Here is a 24,555-nt window from a genome sequence, read left to right as displayed (position 1 = left end):
AATTTAATTTAATTTTTTGCTGGGCAATGAGGGTTAATGACTTGCCCAGCGTTACACAGCTAGTAAGTGTCAAGTGTCTGAGGCAAGATTTGAACTCAGGTCCTCCTGAACCCAGGACCAGTGCTTTATCCATTGTGCCACCTAGCTGCCCCCATAGCACCTGATTCTTAAAGCCTTTTCTGATCTCATAAGTTCTAGTGCTCTCTTCCTCCCTAACCACCCTATACTAAATTAATTTGCATTTATTTATATTTATTCACTTTGAAATTATTCTACACATATATGTATTTGCCTTCACCATTTGAATGTGAGTTTCTTGTGAATGTGTATTCCATTCTTTGTATTTTATCTCCAATGTTTGGCATAGTGCCTAGCACATAATAAATGGTGTTTAATTTTTAAAATTTTCATTTTTATTTTACAACTAAGGACACAATTATAGGCCACACTCGGATACTGTGAAGACCAGGAACATAGCTATACAGTGAAAAAGGGACTGTGAAGATCACTGAATCCAACTCCCTCATTTTACAGAAAGGTTAAATAACTTGCCCAGGACCACAAAGTTAATAAGTATAGGAGACACTATATGATCCCAGGTTTTCTTGACTCCAAAACCGATGCTCTATCTATTAAACTACATTGCTTCTCTTGAGTCGGATTTGGAGCAAAAATATAACCTCTACAATGGCCAACACAGTGAATGAATTAGTGAGTATGATACAACTATGCCACATGGTTAGATTTGATGTAGGAATTGTTACCTTTGTCATTAATTTATAGTATCACGAAGCTATTTTAAAAATGTGTCACTTGTAGAAGGTCAAATTTTTAGGAAACCAAAGTTCTCTTTGCCCCCGTGTTATAGGAATATTTCTGAAAGCAGTATTGTTTGTTATAGGTAAATTTACAACTCATTCTGGATTTGGGGGGGGGATGCAGAAGATAATTATGATAATAGTCAAGATAACTAAAACTAAGTGTAAGGGATTTATAGTTCACAAAGTGCTTTTATACTGAGGGTTTTTTCTTGAGCTTTAAAACAATCCTGTATCTCCTTTTGATAGATAAAGTTAACTGATTTGCCTAAAGTCACATCAGTTAATAAAAAGTGGCAAAGCTGAGATTAAAAGCAAGCATCCTGGCACTACCATTCCTATGCCATCAGACTATCTAACTCAGAGAGAGTATCTTGTTTAACAATAATAAAGCAATTTAACTACCTGAGGCAGAAGCTACCTTCAACCAATAAAACTGATTCATCTTATGAAATGCCATGCCAATTTTATTTTGTGGGGCAATTGGGGTTCAGTGACTTGCCCAGGGTCACACAGCTAGTAAGTGTCAAGTGTGTGAGGCCGGATTTGAACTCAGGAATATCATACCAATTTAAGTGAAAAAGCAGAGTATATAATGTCCATTGGTCATCAATCATTTCCTATGTAGCCTGTGCTAAATAAACAGTACAGTACAAAATACTATTTAGTATAAAATATATATTTACTTCTAACAAGGCACAAAGCCAAACTTTAAAAATGGAACTTGAAACTGGCATCCTGTGACTTGTTCTCAGCATTGAACATTAAAAAAAGCTGTTCAATTTTGCTTTGAGACGGAAATCTTAATATTATCCTTGTTTTTATTGTGAAAAATCTGGGAACCCTAGGAAAGTTGCAGAGTTAAAAGTTTCCTTGAGATAAAGGACAGAGAGACAGAGACAGAGAGGCAAATAATACAAGTAAAAAGCCCCTCAAACAGAAAACTTTAATGATAAGACTCAGATCCATAAATGAAATAACTTGCCACAGGGTAAGTCTAAATGAAAAATAACTGAACTCACTAGCCCATTGTTCTCACCACTTCTGGCCCCCTAAGCTCCCCACATACCCTTAGCACAACCCAGAATCAGCCTAGGGAAAGTCCTATGGTTATAGGACTTCTTCTGCAATTTTAAGCACACAACTGTTAGAATTAATACATTTTCAGGGCAAACTCCATTACCAAGATGAGTTGAAGATTATAGTAGAAGGAAAGGGGGCAACTGTTGGAGAAGAGTCCTGGAGGATAAATTAATAGAGGAAGAGGGAGACTAGAAACACACTGCTGATTAAAAATTATTATTAATAATAATAATTGCATTTATATAATACTTTTAGCTGCTCTTTTTTTAAGGCAATTAGGGTTAAGTGACTTGCCTAGGGTCACACAACTAGTAAGTGTTAAGTGTCTGAGGCTGGATTTGAACTCAGGTCCTCCTGACTCCAGGGCCACTGTGCCACCTAGCTGCCCCCTTATATAATACTTTAAAGGTTGCAGAGCACTTTCCATATTATCTTATCTGATCATCAGGATATATGAGGTAAGTGTTAATAGTATCCCCATTTTACAGATGAAGAAACATATTGAAAAGTTAAGTGATTTGGCTAAGTGAGCATCTAAGGAAGAATTTAAATTTGGGTCTTCTTCCAGATACCTAACCTAGCACCCTTTCCATGGCATCATCACACTGTCACAGGATAACATGCTTAGCTAGTGTAAAGGGGAATAGTTAATGGGGAAGAGAACTAAAAGCAAAGACTTCTCAAAGTGCTCTTCTCAGTACTGTGCTGGGGCATCCTCTCCAAACTCCTCAATCCGCCCTCTGGAAGCACTCTAGTGAAAACTTAAATTGGCAGAAGAATGGAAAGTTAAAGGTGGAGTAGAGAACCAATTACAGTGGCTATTTGGTGTTTCCCTACAGCAGTTCCATCTTTTCACCCTTACTATTAAGGGACACAAACCCTCTCTAATCCTAGTTGTCTCAGAGAACAAACTAGAAGTTTGGAGAAGGGAAGAAGTACAATAAATAGCATTGGACCTCCTAAAGGAAAACATTCTTAACAAGTACATTTTTTGCAATGGTCTTATAGAAAAATCAACTCAGTATTTAAGACAGACAAAAACAAAATGAGCACTAGAAATTAACAGGCATTGGAAGAAAAGAATCAGCTTATTGGAAAGTACTTTGCAAGAAAGGAAAAATGTGTCTAGTTCTAAGCAAAGTAAAGCTATAACAACAAATTGTGCAAGGCTCCTTGAATCCCCAACTTTCAGAACTTCAAAAAACGGTCCAGAAGAATAATCAAAGAATTAAGAGGACATTTCAAAGAAAGGGATAAAAGAGTTCTTAAAGGAAGAAATCAGGAAGCCTAAGAAAATAGTACTGAGGGAAAAACTCCAAGAGATATATTAACAGTAGATTTTCTCCAAAATAAAGTAGCAAAATTAAAATACAAAAATACAGAAACAAGAAAAAAAAATATATATATATATATATATTTTAAATTGGAAGAACCACCTGTGGAGGAAGAGGTTGTGTATCTGTAAGGCAGGGTACAAATATAACAGAACAGGAAATTGTACATTCAAAGCATAATATCAAAAGGAATAAGGGGGGCGCAGATTAGGCTCAAGGCAATCAGACTAGAGTTTAGAATACTTTTCTTTATATTCCAAATAGAACCTCCAACAACAACTAGTATTCTGGTTTTTGTTTTGTTTTGTTTTGCTTTTTGGTGGGGCAATGAGGGTTAAGTGACTTTCCAAGGGTCACACAGCTAGTAGGTGGAAAGTGTCTGAGACCATATTTGAACTCAGGTCCTCCTGAATCCAGGGATCCACTGTGCCACCTAGTAGCCCAACAACTAGTATTCTGAGAAATTCTGCAGAATCCAAATGGTGCGGGGGAGCAGAAAGGATTAACTGAACTAAGAAGGGGAAGGAGAAAGCAAGCAAGAGGAAGAGAGAATGACAATAAAAGCAAACCCAAGAAGATTGGCATGGGGAAAAAGTTAGAGGTAGGGGATCTTTGGGGAAGGGGCTGACTTCAGATTAGTGTAAGCCAAACAGAATGACAGAAACTAAAATAGGTGATATGTGTTTATCTATGTAATTAATGGAAGAAAACACAAACTTAAGTATCATAATCCTAAATGTGAATGAACTAAATCATTCCTCAAAATAAGAGATAAGTGGATAAGAAAGTAAAACCCAACAATTTTCTACAACTGAGAAACCCCTTCAAAACAAAGACACATACAGAATAAATAATGGAAGAATACAACAAAATCTATTAAGTGATGCTAAAAAAGCAGGACTTACAATCATAAACTGCAATGAGGCAGTAAGTAAAAACCGAGAGTGAAACTATGCTTAAATGCACCAGAGATGATGTTTAAAAAATTAACAATATTAAATGCATATGTGCCAAATACGTTCTTAAAAGAAAGGCTAGGTGAATTACAAAAACATCTAACACAACTATAGTTATATATTTTAATATTATTCTCTTGGAGCCAGAAAAATCCATTGAGAAAGATAAACAAAAAGGAAAATATAGAGCTGAATGAATTATTGGGTAAGCTCAATTTAATTGCAGTGTGCCTATTTCTTAATGGAAATATTACAGAATATAAGTAAGTCTTAGTATCCCATAGTACTATTACAAAAACTAGTCATTTGCTATGGTATAAAAAAATCATAAATAAAGGTTAAAAAGGCATGATAATTATAATTTTATAAGCCATAGCACAATTAGTAATGCTTACATCACAAATAAGTATGAGAAAGAGATAATAAATGTATACTTTGTAGGTCATATCATAGAAAACTAGCAACATATAAAAGGAATATGAAAAAAGATACACACCTAAATGGAAACTAAGTAATGACACTAACAATGATTCAGTCAAAGAATAAATGATAGAAACTCTATATAATTATATTAAAGAGAATGATAACAATGAAACAACACACCAAAACTTTTATGAGCTAATTAATGCATTCCCTGGAGCAAAGTTTCTGTCACTTCTAACTTATTTTACCAAATTAGAATAAGGGAGAATCAGTGAACTTGGTATGAATTTAAACAGAACAAAAAAAATTAGCAATCCTAAAAAAATTGCCAAAAGTCCAAAAATATACCTTAAAAATTAAGTAGAGATAATAAAAAGTAAAGTAAGGGTTTTATAAATAAAACTAATGAACAATTAACTAATCTAATCAAGGAAAAGTCAGAGGAAAATATAAGTACCCAAATAAAAAATTAACAAGGTGAATTTATAACATACAGAAGATATAAAATTGATTTATCAGAAACGACTATGTATAAAAGGCTGAGATTTAAACAAAATTGATTGATGAAAATGTCAAAACACCCAAACCAACAAAACAAAAAATATGTAAAAATTGGAAATCAGTTTAGCAGAACTTTCCTTTAGACAAGAATCTTACATCATATACCTCAATAAGCTTGAAATGGACAGAAAAACCTGAATATAAAAGCTGTGTATTTAAAAAAGAAAGAAAAGAAATTAATTGTTTACTTTCTACAACTATGGCTAAGGGAAGAAGTCTTGAACATAAAAATCATAGAGAAATTCACAACAAAACAAGTTGGATTCTATAAAATGTAAATCTTTTGCATGAATAAAATCAACAAAGAAAATTTTTTAAAAATAGTAAAGTGGTAAAATATTTGTATCAAATATTACTGGTAAATTCTGAGATTCAAGATATGTAGGTATGGGACTTTCTCTAAATGATCAGTGAACAAACAGTTCCTTAAAGAATTTCAAATTATAAAAGAACACATGAAAACGTGCTCTAAATTACTAATATAAAAATTTCAATAGCTTTGAGGTTTCACTTCACATCATTAAAACTGACAAAAATTATTAATGATGGGAAACTCTAGTTTTGAAGGGTCCGTGTGTAAACCCAATGTAAATACACTGATGTACCATTGGCAGAGTTGTGAAGTGGTTTCAATTCATTCCCAGATGTAAGGATAGGTCATCATTAGAAAAACAATTAGCATTATTATTTTTGAAAATAATAAAGATATCAAAAACTACATTACTACCATCTTGAGTGAAAAAATACAAATACAGCACCCATTTATATTTTTACAAAACAAAAAAAACAAAGAGAGGGGAAAATCATGGAAAAGGCCATCTTTATTATGATATAAAAAAGCACATTTTAAAACACTAGCTAGCATTGTTTCTGATTTGGGGGTGGGAAGAGGATTGTAGAAATTTTACCAATACAAATTAGGAAGAGCAAGTATGTTCTCTCCACTAATTATTTCACATGGTTCTAGAAATGTCTAGCTATAGCAATAAAACAACAGAACTAAATCAAAAGTCATAACCATCAGCAAAGAAGAGACAAAATTATCTCTATTTTCCTGAAGATAATAGAAAGCCACTGGAATGTATCAAGTCAGAAAGAGACATAGTTAGATCTGTTCTTTGGGATTATCACTTTGGCACCTGTGTGAAGAAAAGAAAATAAGATGAGGAAACATGGTCTATGAGGCCAAATTTGGTCTGACAACCAACTTCAATTTAGAATTATGAAAAATCCTCATAAGTTGTCTACAGAAATATATTCAGAATATAATTCACTAAAACCAAATTGGATTCAAGCTAAGATTGGTTCTTACATTTTTAAGTGGTTTGCCAATCCCTAGAGGCAGGGAGACTAGTCCAGGGGAGAAGTGATGAAGACCATATCAGCACAAAGAAGGGGAAGAACATGAGAGATGCTGCTGAGGGAAAATTGACAAGACGGCAACTATTTGGAAATGTGGGGTAAAGGAGAGTTAGGAGTTGCTGACAGTATGGTTGTGAACCTTTGTGAACAGAGGAATGATTACTTCCTCCACTAAAAGAGGAAAGTTCACAAGAGGTGAGGGTGTTGGAGAAAAGATGAGCATCATCATTACAAAGGACTCATTTGGGAAGATGTGAGAAGTAAGAAAAAAGTAGTCAATAAAACATTTTAAAGGAGATTAAATTTCACAGAAATATGAGGTGACTTGTCCTAAGACAAGGCTCTTTTCTAATGTTCATTAGTCTTTTTAAGGAAGAGGATTAGGATTAGCCTACCTAAGAATAAAAATTAAGGTATCCCCTGATATTTCCTGAATCTCTGTGATGGAAGGAGAAATTTAAAACATTGAATAAGTAAAGTAAACCCAATGGCCAAAGGAAAAAAGAAGATGCTTTTTTAGTTTGAAAAAAGAATTGATGGGGGTAGCTAGGTGGTGCAGTAGATAAAGCACTGGCCTTGGATTCAGGAGGACCTGAGTTCAAATCTGGCCTTAAACATTTGACACTTACTAGCTATGTGATCCTGGACAAGTCACTTAACCCTCACTGACCCACAAAAAAAAAAAAGAAAGAAAAAGAAAAAAGAATTGATGCATATTGTTGCTGCTGCTGTTGTTGTGCTCTGAAATTTACAGTCTTAGAAAATTGTCTGGGGCACTAACAAATTAAGCGACTTATCCAATGCCATATAACTTACATGTGTGAGGCATTACTTTAACCCAGGTTTTCCTGACTCTGAGGCTGGTTCTCTATCAACACAGAATTTAGTAAATTTTCCAAAGGCTAGTGTGGCTTTTCTTTGTTGGTCAGGCATTCCTCCAACTTCCCCAAATGAGAATAAAGCACCTGAACATAACCACTGCATTCATCCATTTAAAATAGCAAGTGTTCATTTGCATGTGTGCCTGGAGTGGGATTTCAAAACCCTGGAGCCACATTCAAACAGCAGGCTTTGAACACAGAGCCTGGGATGAATCCAAGGGGAGACAAATCTGTCCCTAGTAACCAGGTGCCTGGATTTGCAAACTTCCTTTTCTAGTTATTCATTTATGTATTAGTAATTTGCCTTTTTTGTAACCACAATTAAGGAAGCAAGTTCTAGGACATGCTGATGATGCAGGAAGGACAATGGAAGCTTCAAGATGCTAATGTAAATGCAAAATTATTTTCAAGATTAGAAATCACATTCCCATCCTGGGGGGTGGGTCTGATGTCAAATTACATGGACAAAAGTGAAGAATGCAATCATTCCAATTATTTAGTGTTATACTGGACATTGAGTTCTCACATGGCTGGGTTTTTTAATCTATTTGCTTTAGATTAATCACTAAAACTAATACCATATATGATTTGGCTACTTGAATAACTTTGTAAAATTAATAGTAACTCTTGTAGTTGTTGTTTTGATTGAGTCTTTGATTTTGTCAGTATAGAGATCTCCTAATGAAGCATAGTCTCTAGGAAAGCAGATTGGTATGTACTCTGCCACTTAAAGGGTTACCAGGGGGCACTTAGAGGTTAGGTGACTTGCCCAGGTTCACACTACCAGTAAGTATCACGGGCAGGTCTTCCTAACTCCAAGGCCAACTCTTTCTTTTTTTAACTTTGTGTTCCAAATACTCTTCCTCCCTCCCTCCCTGCCCCAAGAATTCAAGCAATTCAATATAAGCTATACATGAGCAGTCATGGAAATCATTTCCACATTAGCCAGGTTGTGAAAGAAAACACACAAAGACAAAACTTCAAATAAAGGAACTAACAAACACCCCCCCCAAAAAAAGTATGCTTCAATCTGTATTCAGATACCATCCGTTGTCTCTCTGTAGATGGATTGCATTTTTCATAGAACCTTAAGAGTTGCCTTGGATCATTGCATTGCTTAAAATAAGCAAGTCATTCACAGCAGATAATCTTACAGTATTGCTGTTATTTTGTATACAGTACATTTCACATTGAATCAGATCATGTAGGTCTTCCTGGGTTTTTCTATAGTATCCTGCTCATCATTTTTTTACAGTCAACTACATTTATATAGTACTTTAACCAAGACCAACTCAACCCACTATGTCACATTGTCTTTCTACACTAATTATGAGAAATTTAAATGTGTGTTTTAAAATCCCTGGTCAGGAAACATTAAGATAGGATAAACTCAATACACTGGTAACTGTCACTGATAACATCCATTCTATTCTCATGTAAAATACAGAAAAGGAATTTAAGAGAAACCTTAGTTCTAAAACTGTAGCAGCCGCAAGCTCAGGATGAACATGCTTACAAAATAACTCATGGAAACAAAAATCCTCTGGTGGAAACCTAATAAAGCAATAAGGCACCATGGGCACAGGCACAATTTGGCCAGTGCCCCAAATCAAGCCTGTTCAGTGACCCATTCATACTGTGAACAATACCCTTTGCTTTCTACCACATTAAGAGAGAAATGTGGTCAAAGCAAGGACTAGCAGCCAACACCTCCTTTGGTTTTTCAGTCTCCAGTCCTGACTTCAGGCAAAGTTTAATGTTTCTGCTCTAGTTTTCACAACTAGAGGTGGAGCTGCTAATAACGAATACTTTGACCCAATTATTTTTTTGGTCACATGTCAAGGATATTCATTCATTTCTGAGGCCTCAGGTTGTAATAACAACTGAAAACACAATTATAGAACTATAACACCACAACACTTAAAACCACAAGTAATAATTAGGTCCTAGACCTGTTGGGATGAAAAAAAAAATCATTCTTTTCACTTAATGTTTGACTATGTCTTGTCACCTATTTTATATTGCCTAAAATGAACCATAAACTCCTAGGGTATAGCTCATATTTATTTTACAAAGTATTTTTATGTATTCTGTCCACAACATAGGAAATAAAATGTGACTCCCAACATTTTCGAGAGCTAGAAGCAATGTACCAGAGGGATATACTGAATTTGATATCACATATATAAAGAGGTTTATTTCCAACAATCGGTGGGTGAGTACATGCGACATAAAAGCTTTATGTCACTCTATAGAGTGATTTTAAGCCTTGGAGGAACACCCAAGGATCATCTCATCATCCCAAAGAAGTGTCATGGAAGGAGGGAGGGAAGGAGACTCTTGGCCTGCATTTCAGAGCCAGAGAGTAGAGGTGCATGGCAAAGGTCTTGTAGAGAATTGTCCTCCCAAGATCACATGTGCTGGGCCAACTGCATCTGCCAGTCTCAAGAGTTCTGCTATATTTACTTGCCAGCTGGTTGCACTTATTTTTCTTCATTTTTCATATTATGATTGCAATAAATAATTAATCCACAGCTTTGTAACTTGCTGACAAATATAAATGCAGCAGTGTCACTCAGAGACACTGTAAAAAAAAAAAGGTTATGTGAAAAAGTTTATTTTTTCCTTTTGAACAGGGTAAATTATCAAGGTCATCAGATAAAAATAAAAATATAAAACCTTATCTGCAATCACTTTGGGGACAAGATCTAAGTGCTTAACAGAATATCTTATCAATTAATCACTACTTAGTGTTACATTGCTCTTTACATTTTACACAGTATTTGATCATAACCTCAGGATCAAGAGAGCCCAAATGTTATTATCTTCATTTTGCATATGAGAAAACTGAGACTCAAAGAATTTAAATAACTCAGTCACAGGTATACACCAGTTGAAAATAAAACAAAATTTTAAAATTACCCAACACAAATCAATTCCTGGTGATTATCTTAGGCATATAAAATATTTTAGTCCTATTTTCAAAGGACTATATGAGGCCTGGCAAACCATCGAAAATATAGTCAAACCCACAGATCCACTGGTCACCTATTGATAATATTTGTTTCATACAAACAAATCAACTTTTAAAAATCCCACAAGTTTTGAAAGATCACAATAATGAGAAACTAAGAACAATGAAGTGGTTTAGGAATCTTCAGCAAATTTATAACATGCTATATGAACCCAGGTCTGCCTGACTCCAGGGCCAGTGTTTTATCCTCTGTGCCACCTAAATGCTCCTACTGTGCTTTAAGTGCTGGGGTGAGGAGTGCTTGTGAATCCTAGAGGAAATAGGGAGCCACCAAAGCTGGGGGGGGCACATGGTTTGACCTGATCACTGTAATCTGTTGGGAAAGTCGCAACCCCAATTGCCTCAAACATCTGGGGCCATCTCTAGTCGTCATTATATGTATGTATGTACATATGTGTGTGTGTGTATGTATATATTGCCACTGGACCCAGATAGCTCTGGAGGAGAGAGTGAGATTGGTGACTTTACACAGCCCTCCGTCACTTAAATCCGATTCACTACAAGTCATGACATCACCCTCATGTCATGGTCCTCTTTGAGAATGAAGAATAAACAACAAATGAGTAGGGAATAACTGAAAGGTACCTTATTCTAGATGCCAGTGAACATGTATTTTATAGAATTTTATATATAATTTATAAATAAATTTTATATAATTTATATATAAATTTTATAGAATTTTATAGAATAACTATTAGCAAGGATATAGCATGTTGTTGTTAGCATGGTCAAATAGTTGAGAGTTAAAATGGGCCAGAGGAAGATGTCGCTAGAATTTCTTCTTTAGTGGCAGATGGGGGTTTGTGATCTGTCATGTAGGTCTTCTTTCATCTAGAAATATTGTTCTAAGAATAACTAATTTGTGCTACCTGGAATAAATCAACTTATTTCAGAAATAAATTACTTTTCCCTCAAAGAAGGTAAAATAAAAGGACAAAAAAACATACAAACTACTAAAAAATTGCTATTTCTTAATTTGGAAAATAGAAAAGCTTATTTGATCATGATCTTGATGGAAGGTCAAAAACCTAGATATCAGATGACTTAAGCAGAACATTAATAAGTTAGGTTAAGGCTCCCCTAGTAACTGCTTCTTTCCACAGTCTTAGCTAAAACATTCCTTGAGGACATTTCTAAATTAATGAAAGTCCACTGTTAGGATTAAAACCCTTATCTATTATGCATAGATATGATGTTTGGCATCTGGATGTCATAGATAAAAATAACTCTAGTTTGGCAGTGGTGTAATGAAAAGATGGCAACATTCAGGGTCAAGGGATCTGGGTTTGAATCCTGACTATGTAATTCACCAGGTAGGTGAATGAATATCAGTTAGTTTATCTGGAGAAGAGGGTAGATTAGTTGATATCTGAGGTCCTTTTAAGCCCTAAATCTTCACATCACTAATTCTGTGCAGATGTACAAACAGGTGGCCATCCTCAGAACTCAGGATATCTGCCTTTGAAATGTGCATTAGTGTACCTACACACATTCTGCCAGACAGCCTGCAAGTCAGAAGGAAGCTGGAGCTGAGTTCTGCTTTATAGCTGCTACAAACATAAAGTCTGGTTCACTAAGAAAGTGACCACTCTCACCTGCACAGGCTCAGGAGTGAGCTGGACAACATGCTGCATGCGCTCACTGTGATGATGCCTGGACTCCTCCTCATAGATCACGTCTCTCTCGTGCTGGGGAAGGTTCAGGAAGCGGCGGATGGTGCACAGGTTTTCCCAGAGGGTGCGGTTTTCTGGACTTGGGTTTTCCTTCCAGCGGAGAAGCTCACACAGCCAGCCCTAGAGAGAGAAAATCATAGGACTTAAATTCCAAAAGCCAGATGGAGCATATATGTTCTCCATCTCAAAAGAAAGGCAGGCTCTACTAAAGCATTTCCAAGTTTTCCCCCTCTACCTGTATAGATAATTCATGTTATGCCCTTAAGCTCTCTGAAAACGAAAAATAAAATTGCTTACTATACAGCATGGGTCAGTGTCTTAATTATTTTCCTATACTTCCTACAGAACTTTAGAATCCTCTGTTTCATTAAAAGTAACTGAGAAAAATTTTAAAAGACCACATTGACCCTCCAAAATAAAAAACAGACCCTCAAAAGGTACCTTTGGTGAACTACAGTTCAAAAATACACCAAAATTATCCAGTTGACCTTTCAAACACAAGAAAGCAGGAGAAAATCAAATCTATATTTCAAAAGTGCAAGTTCTGAAGAACACATACAACCAAATATAAAGAATAGTTGGAGGAATGGAATGTTCTTATAATGACCAAGAACATCATAAAATGAAACATGGCACTCAAAAATGGACCAAAAAGCAATTTTTTCAGTAATTGTCTTTTTTTCTGGATTACCATGGTCCAGCTCTCAGTGACCTCAGAGCTAAGAGCTCCACAAGTGGTAACTTTTCTCTAAGGGTCATGCCTACATGAGGAAGGCCAAGAAGATTTCCTTCCCTGCTTTGGTTGGGATGTTCTCTGTCTATTGCAACTGCATGAGGAAGGAAGAGAGTGTAATGCAAATAATGATGGATTATATGAAAATAATAGAGAGGATGCTGTCAACATCGCTTACTGACTCATGTCAAAATATTTTACCTAGTAGCTTTCTAGCCCATCATTTCCAAGCTATAGCTCTAATTTTTTTTAAATCAAGAAGTGTCCTTGTTGTTCTTGCTTTTTCCAAAATAATAAAGCCTAAAAACAATTACCTTAGTACTCATGAAGTTGTATTAACTTTTTTAAGAAAAAAAAGGAATGAAAGAAAAAATCCATCCCATAACTCACAAGCCAATGAAAGCTCATGACATGCATTATAAAAACCCCATATAATATCATAAGCCGTTGTTTGTCTAACTCTCCACTGTGTCTTCTGCCTTTACCAAAAAAAAAGGCAAGATTTGATTATCTCCGCTGCATCAGCCAAGACAGCAACACCAGCTGTTCTCATTGTGCAGCCTCTTCCTCATGGCCTACATGTTAATAACCTGATCATTCCATTTTCTCCTTCAACTGCCGGCTGCAGCACAGCGAAGAGACAAAAACCCAGGCCCATCTGCAGCAGCTGTAGGCACTGAACTGTGAAGCCACTGGGGATTTATAAACTAATCTGTAACACAACACTGCCTTGTTTTTACAAGTGAGAGGCCACATTTGCGCAGACCTGATCTTTTCTTGCAGTAAACTGGGAGCTGAGGGTGGTAAGAGGGTGAGGAAGAATGAAAAGGAGATATCTGATCATCTGCTTGGAATTTTTCACCCCCAAGTATTTTCATAGATATTTTGCTTAACCCCAAAGTCAGGTGATGGCTGGCTTTTTGAGAAGCATTATATGCTTACTAGTGTGCATGTGCATATAGATATAGATGTATAGATAAACACACATGGATAATTGCATGTGTGTCTATGTACTCATATGTACATACTCCTATAGACATGCATGTATCTATTCATATGTACATGTATATACATGTTATACATGTGCATAGGTTTTTTACATGTATGTATATATCAATAAAAATTGAGAACTCCACAACTTTTGTCCCTTCAAAAAAAAAAAAGCCTCCTAGTCCCAAAGTGTTTTCTCAGGGGTTTCTTTGTACAAAGGAAGGAATTTCTGAAATGAAAAATTAAACCATCTGTGGAAAAAAATAAGCTCCTATTTCTCTATTTTTTTCACAGATCTGAATAAGTCTCCAACTGAACTCTTTCAAATGTTTCAAACAGGTATGTTTAACATCTCCCAGGGGATGCCAGAGCACGAAGACCAATCATTTAACAGAAAATAAAAACAAAATCCTACATCTGTTAAAAGATGAAGTTCTGAAAGACCCAGACCTTAAGGAAGACAGCACCTGCTGTTCTGATTGAGGCATGAATTGCATTGTGGGAAGCCTCAGCTTGAAATGAGACAGGTGACAGCTGAGTGGTATCTCCACTTATGAAACTTGGAATGTCTCACACAACAGTCATTGCGGCATTTGATTTATATGCACTGCTATAATCTGCACTCATTACAATCACTTAGAACAACACTACAGGCCTCATTATGGACTGTGTGCTCTCTGCCATTAGTCTTTAAGAAGTATAGTGCTCAATTTGCCCAGCAACATGCAGGGTCCTGACCTTGAAGCTATTAGGGAGCAGATTAGACACAAGTGTGACCATGTGTGCAGACATAAGCAAACCAAATTAATTTCTGGCACAGGACAGTATCAGACAAGACCCTGTCCTTAGGACACTAGAGAACTTTCTCAATTCCCGGATGGTACTAAGCTAATGGCATGTTTAGGAGAACCCAGTTTTGAAGGTGAAACATATTCGTGATATTTAGAGGGTTATTAATCTAGTTTCCCCACAAAGTATTTGCTTGGCTGATCAGATTAAGGGATCTAGCCTTCAACAGCACACCCCCACCACAGCAGGCCCCAAGAAATCTGTGATACTTCACAGCCTCAGACATATTGCACCATGTGTACCCAGCTGCTACAATAATTAGCTTATGAATGTATCAGCTGGTTCTGTGATTTTTATAAATAATAACTAACCTACAGAGCAGAAAGATTTTCATGAGCCTAATATTAGCAAGAGATTGCAAGGTGGTCCTAACTCTAACTTGTCATTCTACTAAATGCCCGATTTACGTTCCCATGTTTTATACTAGTGGGTCTCCATTTGATGCTACTTATAAATATTTATTTTGTGTCTGAAGCAGAAATTTATTTTTGTCAGTTTTCTTTACAATAGCCATTATTTGTTTCCCTCTCATTCTGATATACCTTTTTCACTATATGTATTCTTCTGTTTATCTTCAATAAAATTATCCCTTCACCTTGTTTCTCGTCCCTCCCTCCAGTTACTTATTCATACTGTCCCTCACCCTACTCATTTGAGATGCTTATCTGTCTTATACATAGTGTCTATTATTAGCTGGCACTGTGGCTAATTTTGGGGGAAATGCCAATACTGTTGCTCTACCAAAAAAAAATCTTTACAATAGTTTATAAACCTCTCTTAGAAGAAATGAAGTCTCCTGGATTGGGTTGGAGATTTTTCCCCTTTTTTCATTTATATAATCTTTGCATGCCATCCAAGAAAGTTTTACAGGATCAGGCAAAAAAAAAAGTGTAAATGTCAAATAAAACAGTGACAGATGACAGTATTCTCTATTGAATAGCACTGTTTCTGTCGTGCATGTTCAATGGGAACTCATGAATTATTAATAAACAAATCTCCTTTTTCTGTTAAAAATCTCAAGTAGTTTTTGTTGTTGTTGTTGGTCCCTGTGTGTTAGTGGAGCATTCCAGGAGAATTATTTTTCATGTCAGAAATGCTGACGCAGAAGTTCATCCAATGTCCAGTCTTAGCCAGCTTGATAAGCTTTCACCATGAGCTTGGTCTGTACAAATGTTTGCAATGCTCTCTTCTCTGCTTGGGTTAGTTTTAAGTTATGGCCAAAGGTAAAGCATATACTTCATGAGCTCAAGTTAACTTTTTAATACTATATCTCCTATAGACAAAAAATAAGCACATTTATGAGTGTTCAATAAATGGCTAGTACTCAAAGAAACACCCTACCTTTTCAGGAGAAATATCAGATTCGTGGGATATTCATAGAACTTAGAGATAAATGGGACCTTAGAACATCCAGTTTTTCCCAAAACCTTCTCCTTCCAACCCTGCCATTTTACATAAGGAGAAAATGGAGATCCAGGAAGATTGAGAGATTTGTCCAAGATTGTACAAAGATAACATGGAAAGAGCTCTGGTTATGGAGTCAGAAGGTCTGAGTTCAAATTCCTTTTGTGTGGATTTAGATAATCAGTCAATAAGAATTTATAAGATACCTACTATGTAGCAAATAGTGTTAGACATTATAGATATTAAGAAAAAATTAAATAGTCTTTGCTGCCAAGAAGCTTACATTCTATTATGATTGATGGCAAGTGGGGGAGGTTACAAATATATGCAAAATAAATACAAGGTCCTTTAGGGAAAGTATATTAGCAGTTGAGGAAATCAGGAAAGGATTTATAAAGAAGTTAGTGAGGTGAGTCTTTAAGATAAAGTAAGGGAGGGAGCAGCTAGGTGGCACAGTGGATAAAGCACTGGCCCTGGATTCAGAAGGACCTGAGTTCAAATCTGACCTCAGACACTTAACACTTACCAGCTGTGTGACCCTGGGCAAGTCACTTAACCCCCATAGCCCTGCCAAAAAAAATAAAGTAAGGAAGTCTATGAAGCAGAGATGAAAATGTTGAAGACACAGGGAATGGCCAGTGGAAAAGCAAAGAGAAAGGAGATTATGAAGAATAGAACGATGCCCAGAATAGAAAGATGCCCAGTTTATCTAGACTGTGGAGTACAAAAAGGGGAATAATGTATAATGAAGCTAGTAGGATAAGGGCAAGTTGTGAGGGTGATTAATAGCCAAACAGTTGAGGTTACATTTTATCTTAGAGGCATGGGAATTTACTGAGCAATATTGGGTTTATTGGGCAAGTCACCAAAACTCTCTGAGCCTCAGTTTCCCCTTTGAAATAGGTGGGTTGCACTAGATTATCTCCAAAGTCCCTTCTAGCTCTATGAAACATGGATTCTAAACAGGAGATTCCAATTCAGGTCTTTGGACTCCAAATCTAGTGTTCTTTCCATTACAACACACTGAACCACTACCTCTAAAGTCCCTATTACCTTAATGGAAATAGAGCATACAAAAGAGAAGCATAATTGGCCTTCCTATACAAGAGCACATAGGGATTACCAAAGAGATCACAATTAAAACTTACTTGCACTTGGAAGCAGCTAGGTGGCACAGTGGATAAAGCACTGGCCCTGGATTCAGAAGGAGCTGAGTTCAAATCTGGCCCCAGACACTTGACACTTACTAGCTGTGTGACCCTGCGCAAGTCTTACCCCACCCCCCCCAAAAAAAAACCTTAATTGCACCTCCAAAATCTGAAATTTCACAAAAGCAATTAAAGATACTGCTCCACTTCTAGTTATAATCTAAATGGATTAGCAGTACCCAGATATACAGTTCCTAAGAAAATAATATCTATTATATCCCACTTTCACTATTTCTTCTTAAACAAATATATCTACTACACTCTAAGGAAAACAACCCAATCATACTTTCAAATCCATGGTATATATTTGTGCCATTAATGGTTTAGCTTGTTTGCAAGTGTATTACACTTTATAAAATCAATGGATTCCACAATAATTCCATAAAAAGCTAATGTTCAAAACTCAAATTGGTTTTTTTGTTTGTTTTTTTTGGGGGGGTTATTTATTTATTTATTTATTTATTTATTTATTTATTTATTGCGGGGCAATGGGGGTTAAGTGACTTGCCCAGGGTCACACAGCTAGTAAGTGTCAAGTGTCTGAGGCCGGATTTGAACTCAGGTACTCCTGAATCCAGGGCCAGTGCTTTATCCACTGTGCCACCTAGCCGCCCCTCAAATTGTTTTTTAAATTCAGGAGAAGAGCTTGTTATTTAAAATGCCTTACTGTAATCCTGCCATAAAGTAAAAAATTACCCTGAAATTCATCTTTTGTGCAAAAAAAGCAGTTTCATAGATGGGTCTCACAATTGTCTCACAATTCAAGAGCATTTTAAAAGCTAGAAATATAAACTCAGAAGCACGACCATGAGGAGAATTTGGTTTGAAAGGTTCCCCAACAGGTTCTGATGAATAATAATAATACTGCAAGGTACTAGAGCTCAAATGTGATCCTTTCTTGTTTCTCTTAGGCTTCTTTCGATGTAGAAAAGTCTTTCTGCTAGACCACATTGTCGATGCATAAAACTCTGAAAAAGTGGTTCACTTTCTCTAGGAAAAATACAAACTCTAAAAATAAGGCAGGCTAGTAACCATAAAGAGTATGGGTAACCCTTTTTCTTTAAGTCAAACATGAACTGCACTATATATCAAGTTGATGATTTAGAGACAGAGCTTTGTACCCAGCTTCAAAGTAAGTCTGTTCCCCCTTCAGCCTTAGGTCTTGATTTTCTATGATAATCAGAATGTAAGTTCCTTGAGGGCAAGGAAAGTTGATTTCATAGCTGTATCCCTTGGATTTAGCACTGTGCCTACTACCTTGTTTTTTAGATCAAACCCTATGATTGCATTGGTGTGGCAAGAAAACTGCTAATGAAGACCAGGAACTGTTCTACACTTTATAGGCTGAGAGGCAAGCAGAGGCTGTAGCTTACTTACATCACTCAGGCTCTGTGGGTTAGAGGCAGGATCTGGAATTCAGGTATTTTTTCATTTTGAAGCCAATAAATCAACATTTATAGAACACATAGTATGTCATTCGGAACTGTGAAAGGTGCTGGGAATATGAATGCAAAGAATGAAACAATCCCTACCTTGAAGGAGCATCCATTTTAATGGGGCAGATAATAAGTGCATATATAAACATATGTAAAGTGAATAAAGACAAATACATACATATACCTGTGTATATACAAATATACTACATATAATTACCTTGTTTTAGCTAAAATATATACAATATTGTATAAAATCATCTATTTGCATATATGCACATATATGTGAAATATGTGTCTATATAGTATGTGATGTAGGTGTATAGTAGCTGTGTTGTGTGTCTATGTCTGTATATACACATGCCATGTCATATATGTAATATAATATGTAGTATATGCATATACTAACTATAGATGTGTGTATAAATATGTGTATACCTACGTATAGAATATATTCTATATTATTATATATGTGATGCATTTATATTACCTACATGTTATATGTGTATGTGTATGTAAATGTATGCACACAAATATATGCTAGAAAACAAGGTCATTTGGGAGGAAGATCAAGGAAGGCTTCATGAAAAAGATGATGCTTGATCTCTGTCTTAAAGAGAGTGATTTTATAGGGTAGAGGTAATGAAGGAGAACATACATTTTTGTGGAATGCATGTTGAAATATCCTGTTACTGAAGATTTATTGAAGACCCACAACATACTGAGTACAGTAAAGAAATCTTCATTATCCAAGAGCTCACAATTTCAGGCACACATACTACAGATACCAAACTTATTCTACTTTTTAAAGGTCTTTTTAAAATTTATTTTATCATTTTTTCTTTTCCTTTATTTTTTGCTATTGCTTACTTGATAATGTTTTTAAAACCCTTCTTTAGATTAAAAATGAGAAAGGGTAATTATTAGGTAGAAGAAAATAAGAATCATATGAAGATAATTGACCTAATGTGAGAAGGTTTTAAAAACAGTATTAAATTCAGGAAGGTGAGGTTGGTTAATAATAAGGAAATATGAGATTTGACTAGGCCTGTGGGACAAAGCAAGAAATAAAATAGAGTAGAATAGATTTTTTAAATGTACATAAAGGTTCTAAGAGCAAGTTTTCTGATTTTTTGAGAGTCTCTCAATGCCTAAGAATCTTCACTGGGGAAATAGTGATATTATCTTTCCTTCAAGAGGAAGATCTACTTCAGAATTTTAAAAAAGAAAAGAAACTGGTAAAAGAGAATATGCTTACTAGAGCATAATCTCTATGAAAGTGGATATGATATGGCACATATGCATGGAAAATCAAGAATGGCCACCAGCAGAGTCCTTAGGAGCATAACTGAAATGTTAAAATACTCTAGCATCACTGGTTTATAACAGGCAGTCAGATGGACATTATTGGGAAAAGTGGATGCCTAAACAGCTTCCAGAAGAAACTGAGGAGGATCTTATAGTATAGAATAAAGATCACTGAATCTGGAGTCAGATGAACAGGGTTCAACCCCCAATTCTGTTATTTAACCCTAGTGTGACCTTGGATAAGTCAATTAATTGGATGAATTGGATAAATTTTACCTATCTAGGTAAAACCTATAAAATGAAGGAATTAGTCCAGATCTCTATGGTCTCTTTTTAATTCTATGACCCAGTGGGTCTGGAAAAATGTTAATAGTTCTTCCTTTCTTCTAATAGGGACACATACACCCACACATACACATATCAAATTAGATGAGTTAGAGCAGAGAACCTATAAGCCTAAGGAAGAAAAAAATATTGATCAAAGGAAAAAAATTCAGGAAAATAACTCTGTACTGTTGTAAAATGTAAATTCAATATATATAATATATACCATATAATAAATTTTATAAATATACAGTAGCAGGCATTTATATAGCATTTTAAGGTTTGCTAAATGATTTTAAAATATTATTTTTGTTTTATTCTTACAACTACCCTGGGAGGTAGGTGCTGTTATTATCCCCATTTTATAGATGGGGAAACTGAGGCCAAGAGAGAGTAAGTGATTTGTTCAGGCTCACACAGTAGTTGCTGAGTGTCTGAAAACCTGGATTTTCCTGACTTGTGGGCTAGTACTCTCTATCCATTAAACCATCTAGCTGCCTATATAAAAACACTTAATTATATATACACATATACATACACATAAATATACATACATGCATATATACATACATGCATGCACACATATGCATGCCTCTAACCTAGCCCACCTCCTATGGATCATTTGGCTTCTTTAGTATATGTAGGGAGCAGAAATCAATGTATCAGACTGATCCCAAGGTCAAACTAAAATCTCTGAGCACAGGGCAGTGGAAAGAATGATAGAAGAGGAAGTTCAAGCTCTGGGACACTTTCTAGTCAAGTGCCCTTTAGTACATTTCATTTTATTATTTTATTATTATCCGCTTTGATCCCTTTTGGTGATGTTAGTACTTAAGTGTGTATGTTTCCTATTACCACATTGGTCCTTAAAATGAAAGCATTTTGTAACTTATGGTGAATGCGTGTGTGTGTGTGTGTGTGTGTGTGTGTGTGTGTGTGTGTGTGTGTGTGTGAAATGGGAAACTCTTTTCATCAATGTGAAGTCAGCATCAACTCTGTAATTCATGGTCTTACAAAGTTGCCTATGGTTAGATGACTTGCTCATGGTCGAGCCACTATTATGTGTCAGAATCAGAACACAAATTGAGGTCTTCCTGACTCCAAGTTCTCCAAGTTCTCTCCCTGACACTACACTGTCTCCCCATATAAATATAAACTATTATTATTGCCATCCAAAATGTCAGCAGTACACAAAGGTAAAAATCCATGTATCAATAACACATGAGGCATCAAAGATACACAGCATGTCTTTACTTCAAATAAGGCAAATATAGGATTAAATGAGCACGGTCTACATCTCATTCATCTCTGTCTCTTGCCCAGCGCCCACTTGTTCTACACATAGTAGGCACATTATAATTGTCTGTTGAATCGCTTGTTGAATACAAGTATAAAAATGGCAAATGTAATTTTTCCTTAACGGGATATTCTCTAGGAACTGCAGTGAATGAATGAGTAGGCAAATGAACAGTTCTGAGGGAGAATGATTCAAGACTCCTCACAACATCGATATAAAAGGCCATTTCCTCACCCACATCTTCAATGCAGAAAATGTCAGCATATGTAACCAAAAAGAAATGTTTTATGGGTGCCTCAAAAGAAAAAAAACACATTATTAACCACAGACAGATCGCTTTCTAAATGGAAGCACACAAAGTCCCAAAACAAACTTTTGTAACTGTGAAAGGATTTCTCTTCAGATGGTTGCGACTCTTCTGAAGTGTGAAATGAGCCAGATAATATTCAGCTCTTGTTTCTTAGTCACTGAATTCTCTTTTCATGAATCCAATAAGTGTCTATTAAAATAAATAAACCCCCTAATGATTCAAGATAACCTAATCAAGAAAGCTGAAATGGATAAAAGGCTAACTACAAGGGAGAGTCGTCAAGGGCTTCAATGAATTCTTGACAAGGAGGTCATCTAAACCTTATAAAAACTTTATACTGAGCATTTTGTTACAGTTCAAGGTTAATTATTTTATACCTTGAATGCGGTAACTAAAATGATCTGCTTCTTTTTTTATTTTTCAAAATCATATATAGACTTCTAAGTTGTATTTTCACAGGGACCAGTTTTCTGCTGTCCCTTCTGCTATCATCAAATCTTGTTGTACTCATCATATCTTTCACAGTTGAACATTTAAGAGGATATGCTTATAAAGACTGAGTCTGTAATTGAGAGTACTGGGGATTTTACTTAAGAAGAATACTACAGTTTTTGGTGATTGAAGGGACATAGAGCTTAAGGCAAGCAGGACCTCAACAGCTAAAATCAGGCACCTTTTTTTGGACAATATGGAAAAGGAATAGCTGAAAAATACATCCTACTATTATATAAAGAGGAGGGGCATCCTTAGTTTTGTTTCTGCACTTAAGTTCTGGAAGAATTTTTGTTGAGGCTTTTGTCTGGACCTGTGATTTCACTAGTGTAGGGATCACTCAATGTGAATACTTCTACAAATGCAGATAAACCACTTGTCAATAATTTATAAACTATACTCTTGCCTGAGTCACAAATTGGCTGTGTGATCCCTGGCAGTGAATCTCTCAGAGCTCTAGGCACTTCTCAAACTGCAATGCTGTAGAGGTGTTGATCTGCACTTATAAAGGGAATTGGCTAATCAGGGAGTTCCCTGTGACAAGGAAATCACAGATCTAGTACCTACCTCTATTTCTAATGAAAAATGTATAATCTTAGAGAGGCACTGAGACAGCAAATGGCTTGCTAGTATGCACCAATACCAGCCCTTGAACATAGGTCTTCTGGACTCCAACGATAGCTCTCTCTCCTCTATACCATGTTGAGACCAAAGATGTCTTTTAAAAATTGAGGAGAAAAACAACCCCAAATGAAAATAAATGAAATGCCTTTATTCCAACTCTAACCTTCCATATCAGAGATGACATCCCATGCTATGTAGCATATTGCCATAGGAACTTTTTTTTTATCAATAAAGAGAAGTAACAACTTAAGGGACTAATCAAAATATTAGTTGTAAAAATTATATTAAAAGAATGTTAATAAAATATAACATATGCAAATTAGAGGGGCAAGCAAGAAAGTGCTTTTGGGGTCTATGGATAAGAAAAGAATTCAGGATCAAGGGAAAGAGCATCTCAGAAACAAAAATGGACAATTTTAATTATATACAATTTAAAGGTTTTTGCACAAACAAAATCAGTACAGTTAAAAAAGGAGACAGAGGTAATTAGGAAAAAATTCTGCTGCAAGTCTCTGCTATGCAAGATAAATAAGATACAAATTTTAAGAACAAGAGTCATTTCCTAAAGGGTATATGTTCAAAAGATATGAGCACAAAGGAAGAAATGCAAGCTATGAACAAACAGGAAAAAATCACTAATAATTACATAAAAATAAATAACTCTGAGGTTCTATCTCACACCTATCAAATTGACAAATATGACAAAAAATACAAATGCCAATTGCTGGAGTGGCTGTAGAAAAACAGGCATATTAATGCACTGTTGGTAGAGCTGTGGATTGATGCAGACACTTTGGGGAAGGGGGAAGAAAAAGGGAATAAAAGAAGCATCTACTATGTGCTGAGAACGTTACAAATTTTATCTCATTTGAATCTCACAACAATCCTGTGAGATAGGTGCTATTATTGTCCCCATTCTACAATTGAAGAAATGAAGGTGAATAAAGGTTAAGTGACTTGCCCAGAGCCACAAAGCTAGTAAAGGTTTGAGGCTGAATTTTATTTCAAGTCTTCCTTATTCCAAGCCTAGCAACACTCTGATACTTAGCTGCCTGCCCTCTGGAAAACAATTTGGAATTAGGCCTCAAAAGTCACTATACTATGCATACCTTTTCTATTCATCTTCACCACTACTAGGCCTATATTTCACATAGATAAAAGAAAGAAAGAAAGAAAGGACTTATATATACATACAAAAACATAACAGCTCTTTTTGTAATAGCAAAGTACTAGAAACTAAGGAGATACCCATTTACTGGGAAAATGTTAAATTTGTTGTGTTCATTCATCTTTCAGTCATGTCTGACTCTTTGTGTCCCCATTTGTGGTTTTCCCTTTTTTAATAATATTTTATTTTTTCAATTACATGTAAAAACAATTTTAACATTAATTTTTTTAAATTTTGAACTCCAAATCTCTCCCTCTCTCCCTCTCCTCCCCTTCTCTCAAACAATAAAC

General features: G+C 35.7%; 1 protein-coding gene across 5 annotated transcripts in view; it reads right to left on the bottom strand.

The window, feature by feature from the left end:
• SATB2 (SATB homeobox 2) overlaps positions 1-24,555 on the bottom strand; it is a 241,115-nt gene that overhangs the window by 31,717 nt on the left and 184,843 nt on the right. For all 5 annotated transcript variants that reach the window (XM_043995694.1, XM_043995695.1, XM_043995697.1 and 2 more), the window contains one exon: positions 12,048-12,245. In XM_043995694.1, coding sequence (XP_043851629.1) covers positions 12,048-12,245 — 198 coding nt within the window. The remainder of the gene's footprint in view (positions 1-12,047; positions 12,246-24,555) is intronic.

This window comes from Dromiciops gliroides, chromosome 3 (genome assembly GCF_019393635.1).
Source record: "Dromiciops gliroides isolate mDroGli1 chromosome 3, mDroGli1.pri, whole genome shotgun sequence".
Taxonomy (NCBI): Eukaryota; Metazoa; Chordata; class Mammalia; order Microbiotheria; family Microbiotheriidae; genus Dromiciops; species Dromiciops gliroides.
Note: the sequence above shows the minus strand (reverse complement) of the source record. Positions and strands in the feature narration are given on the sequence as shown.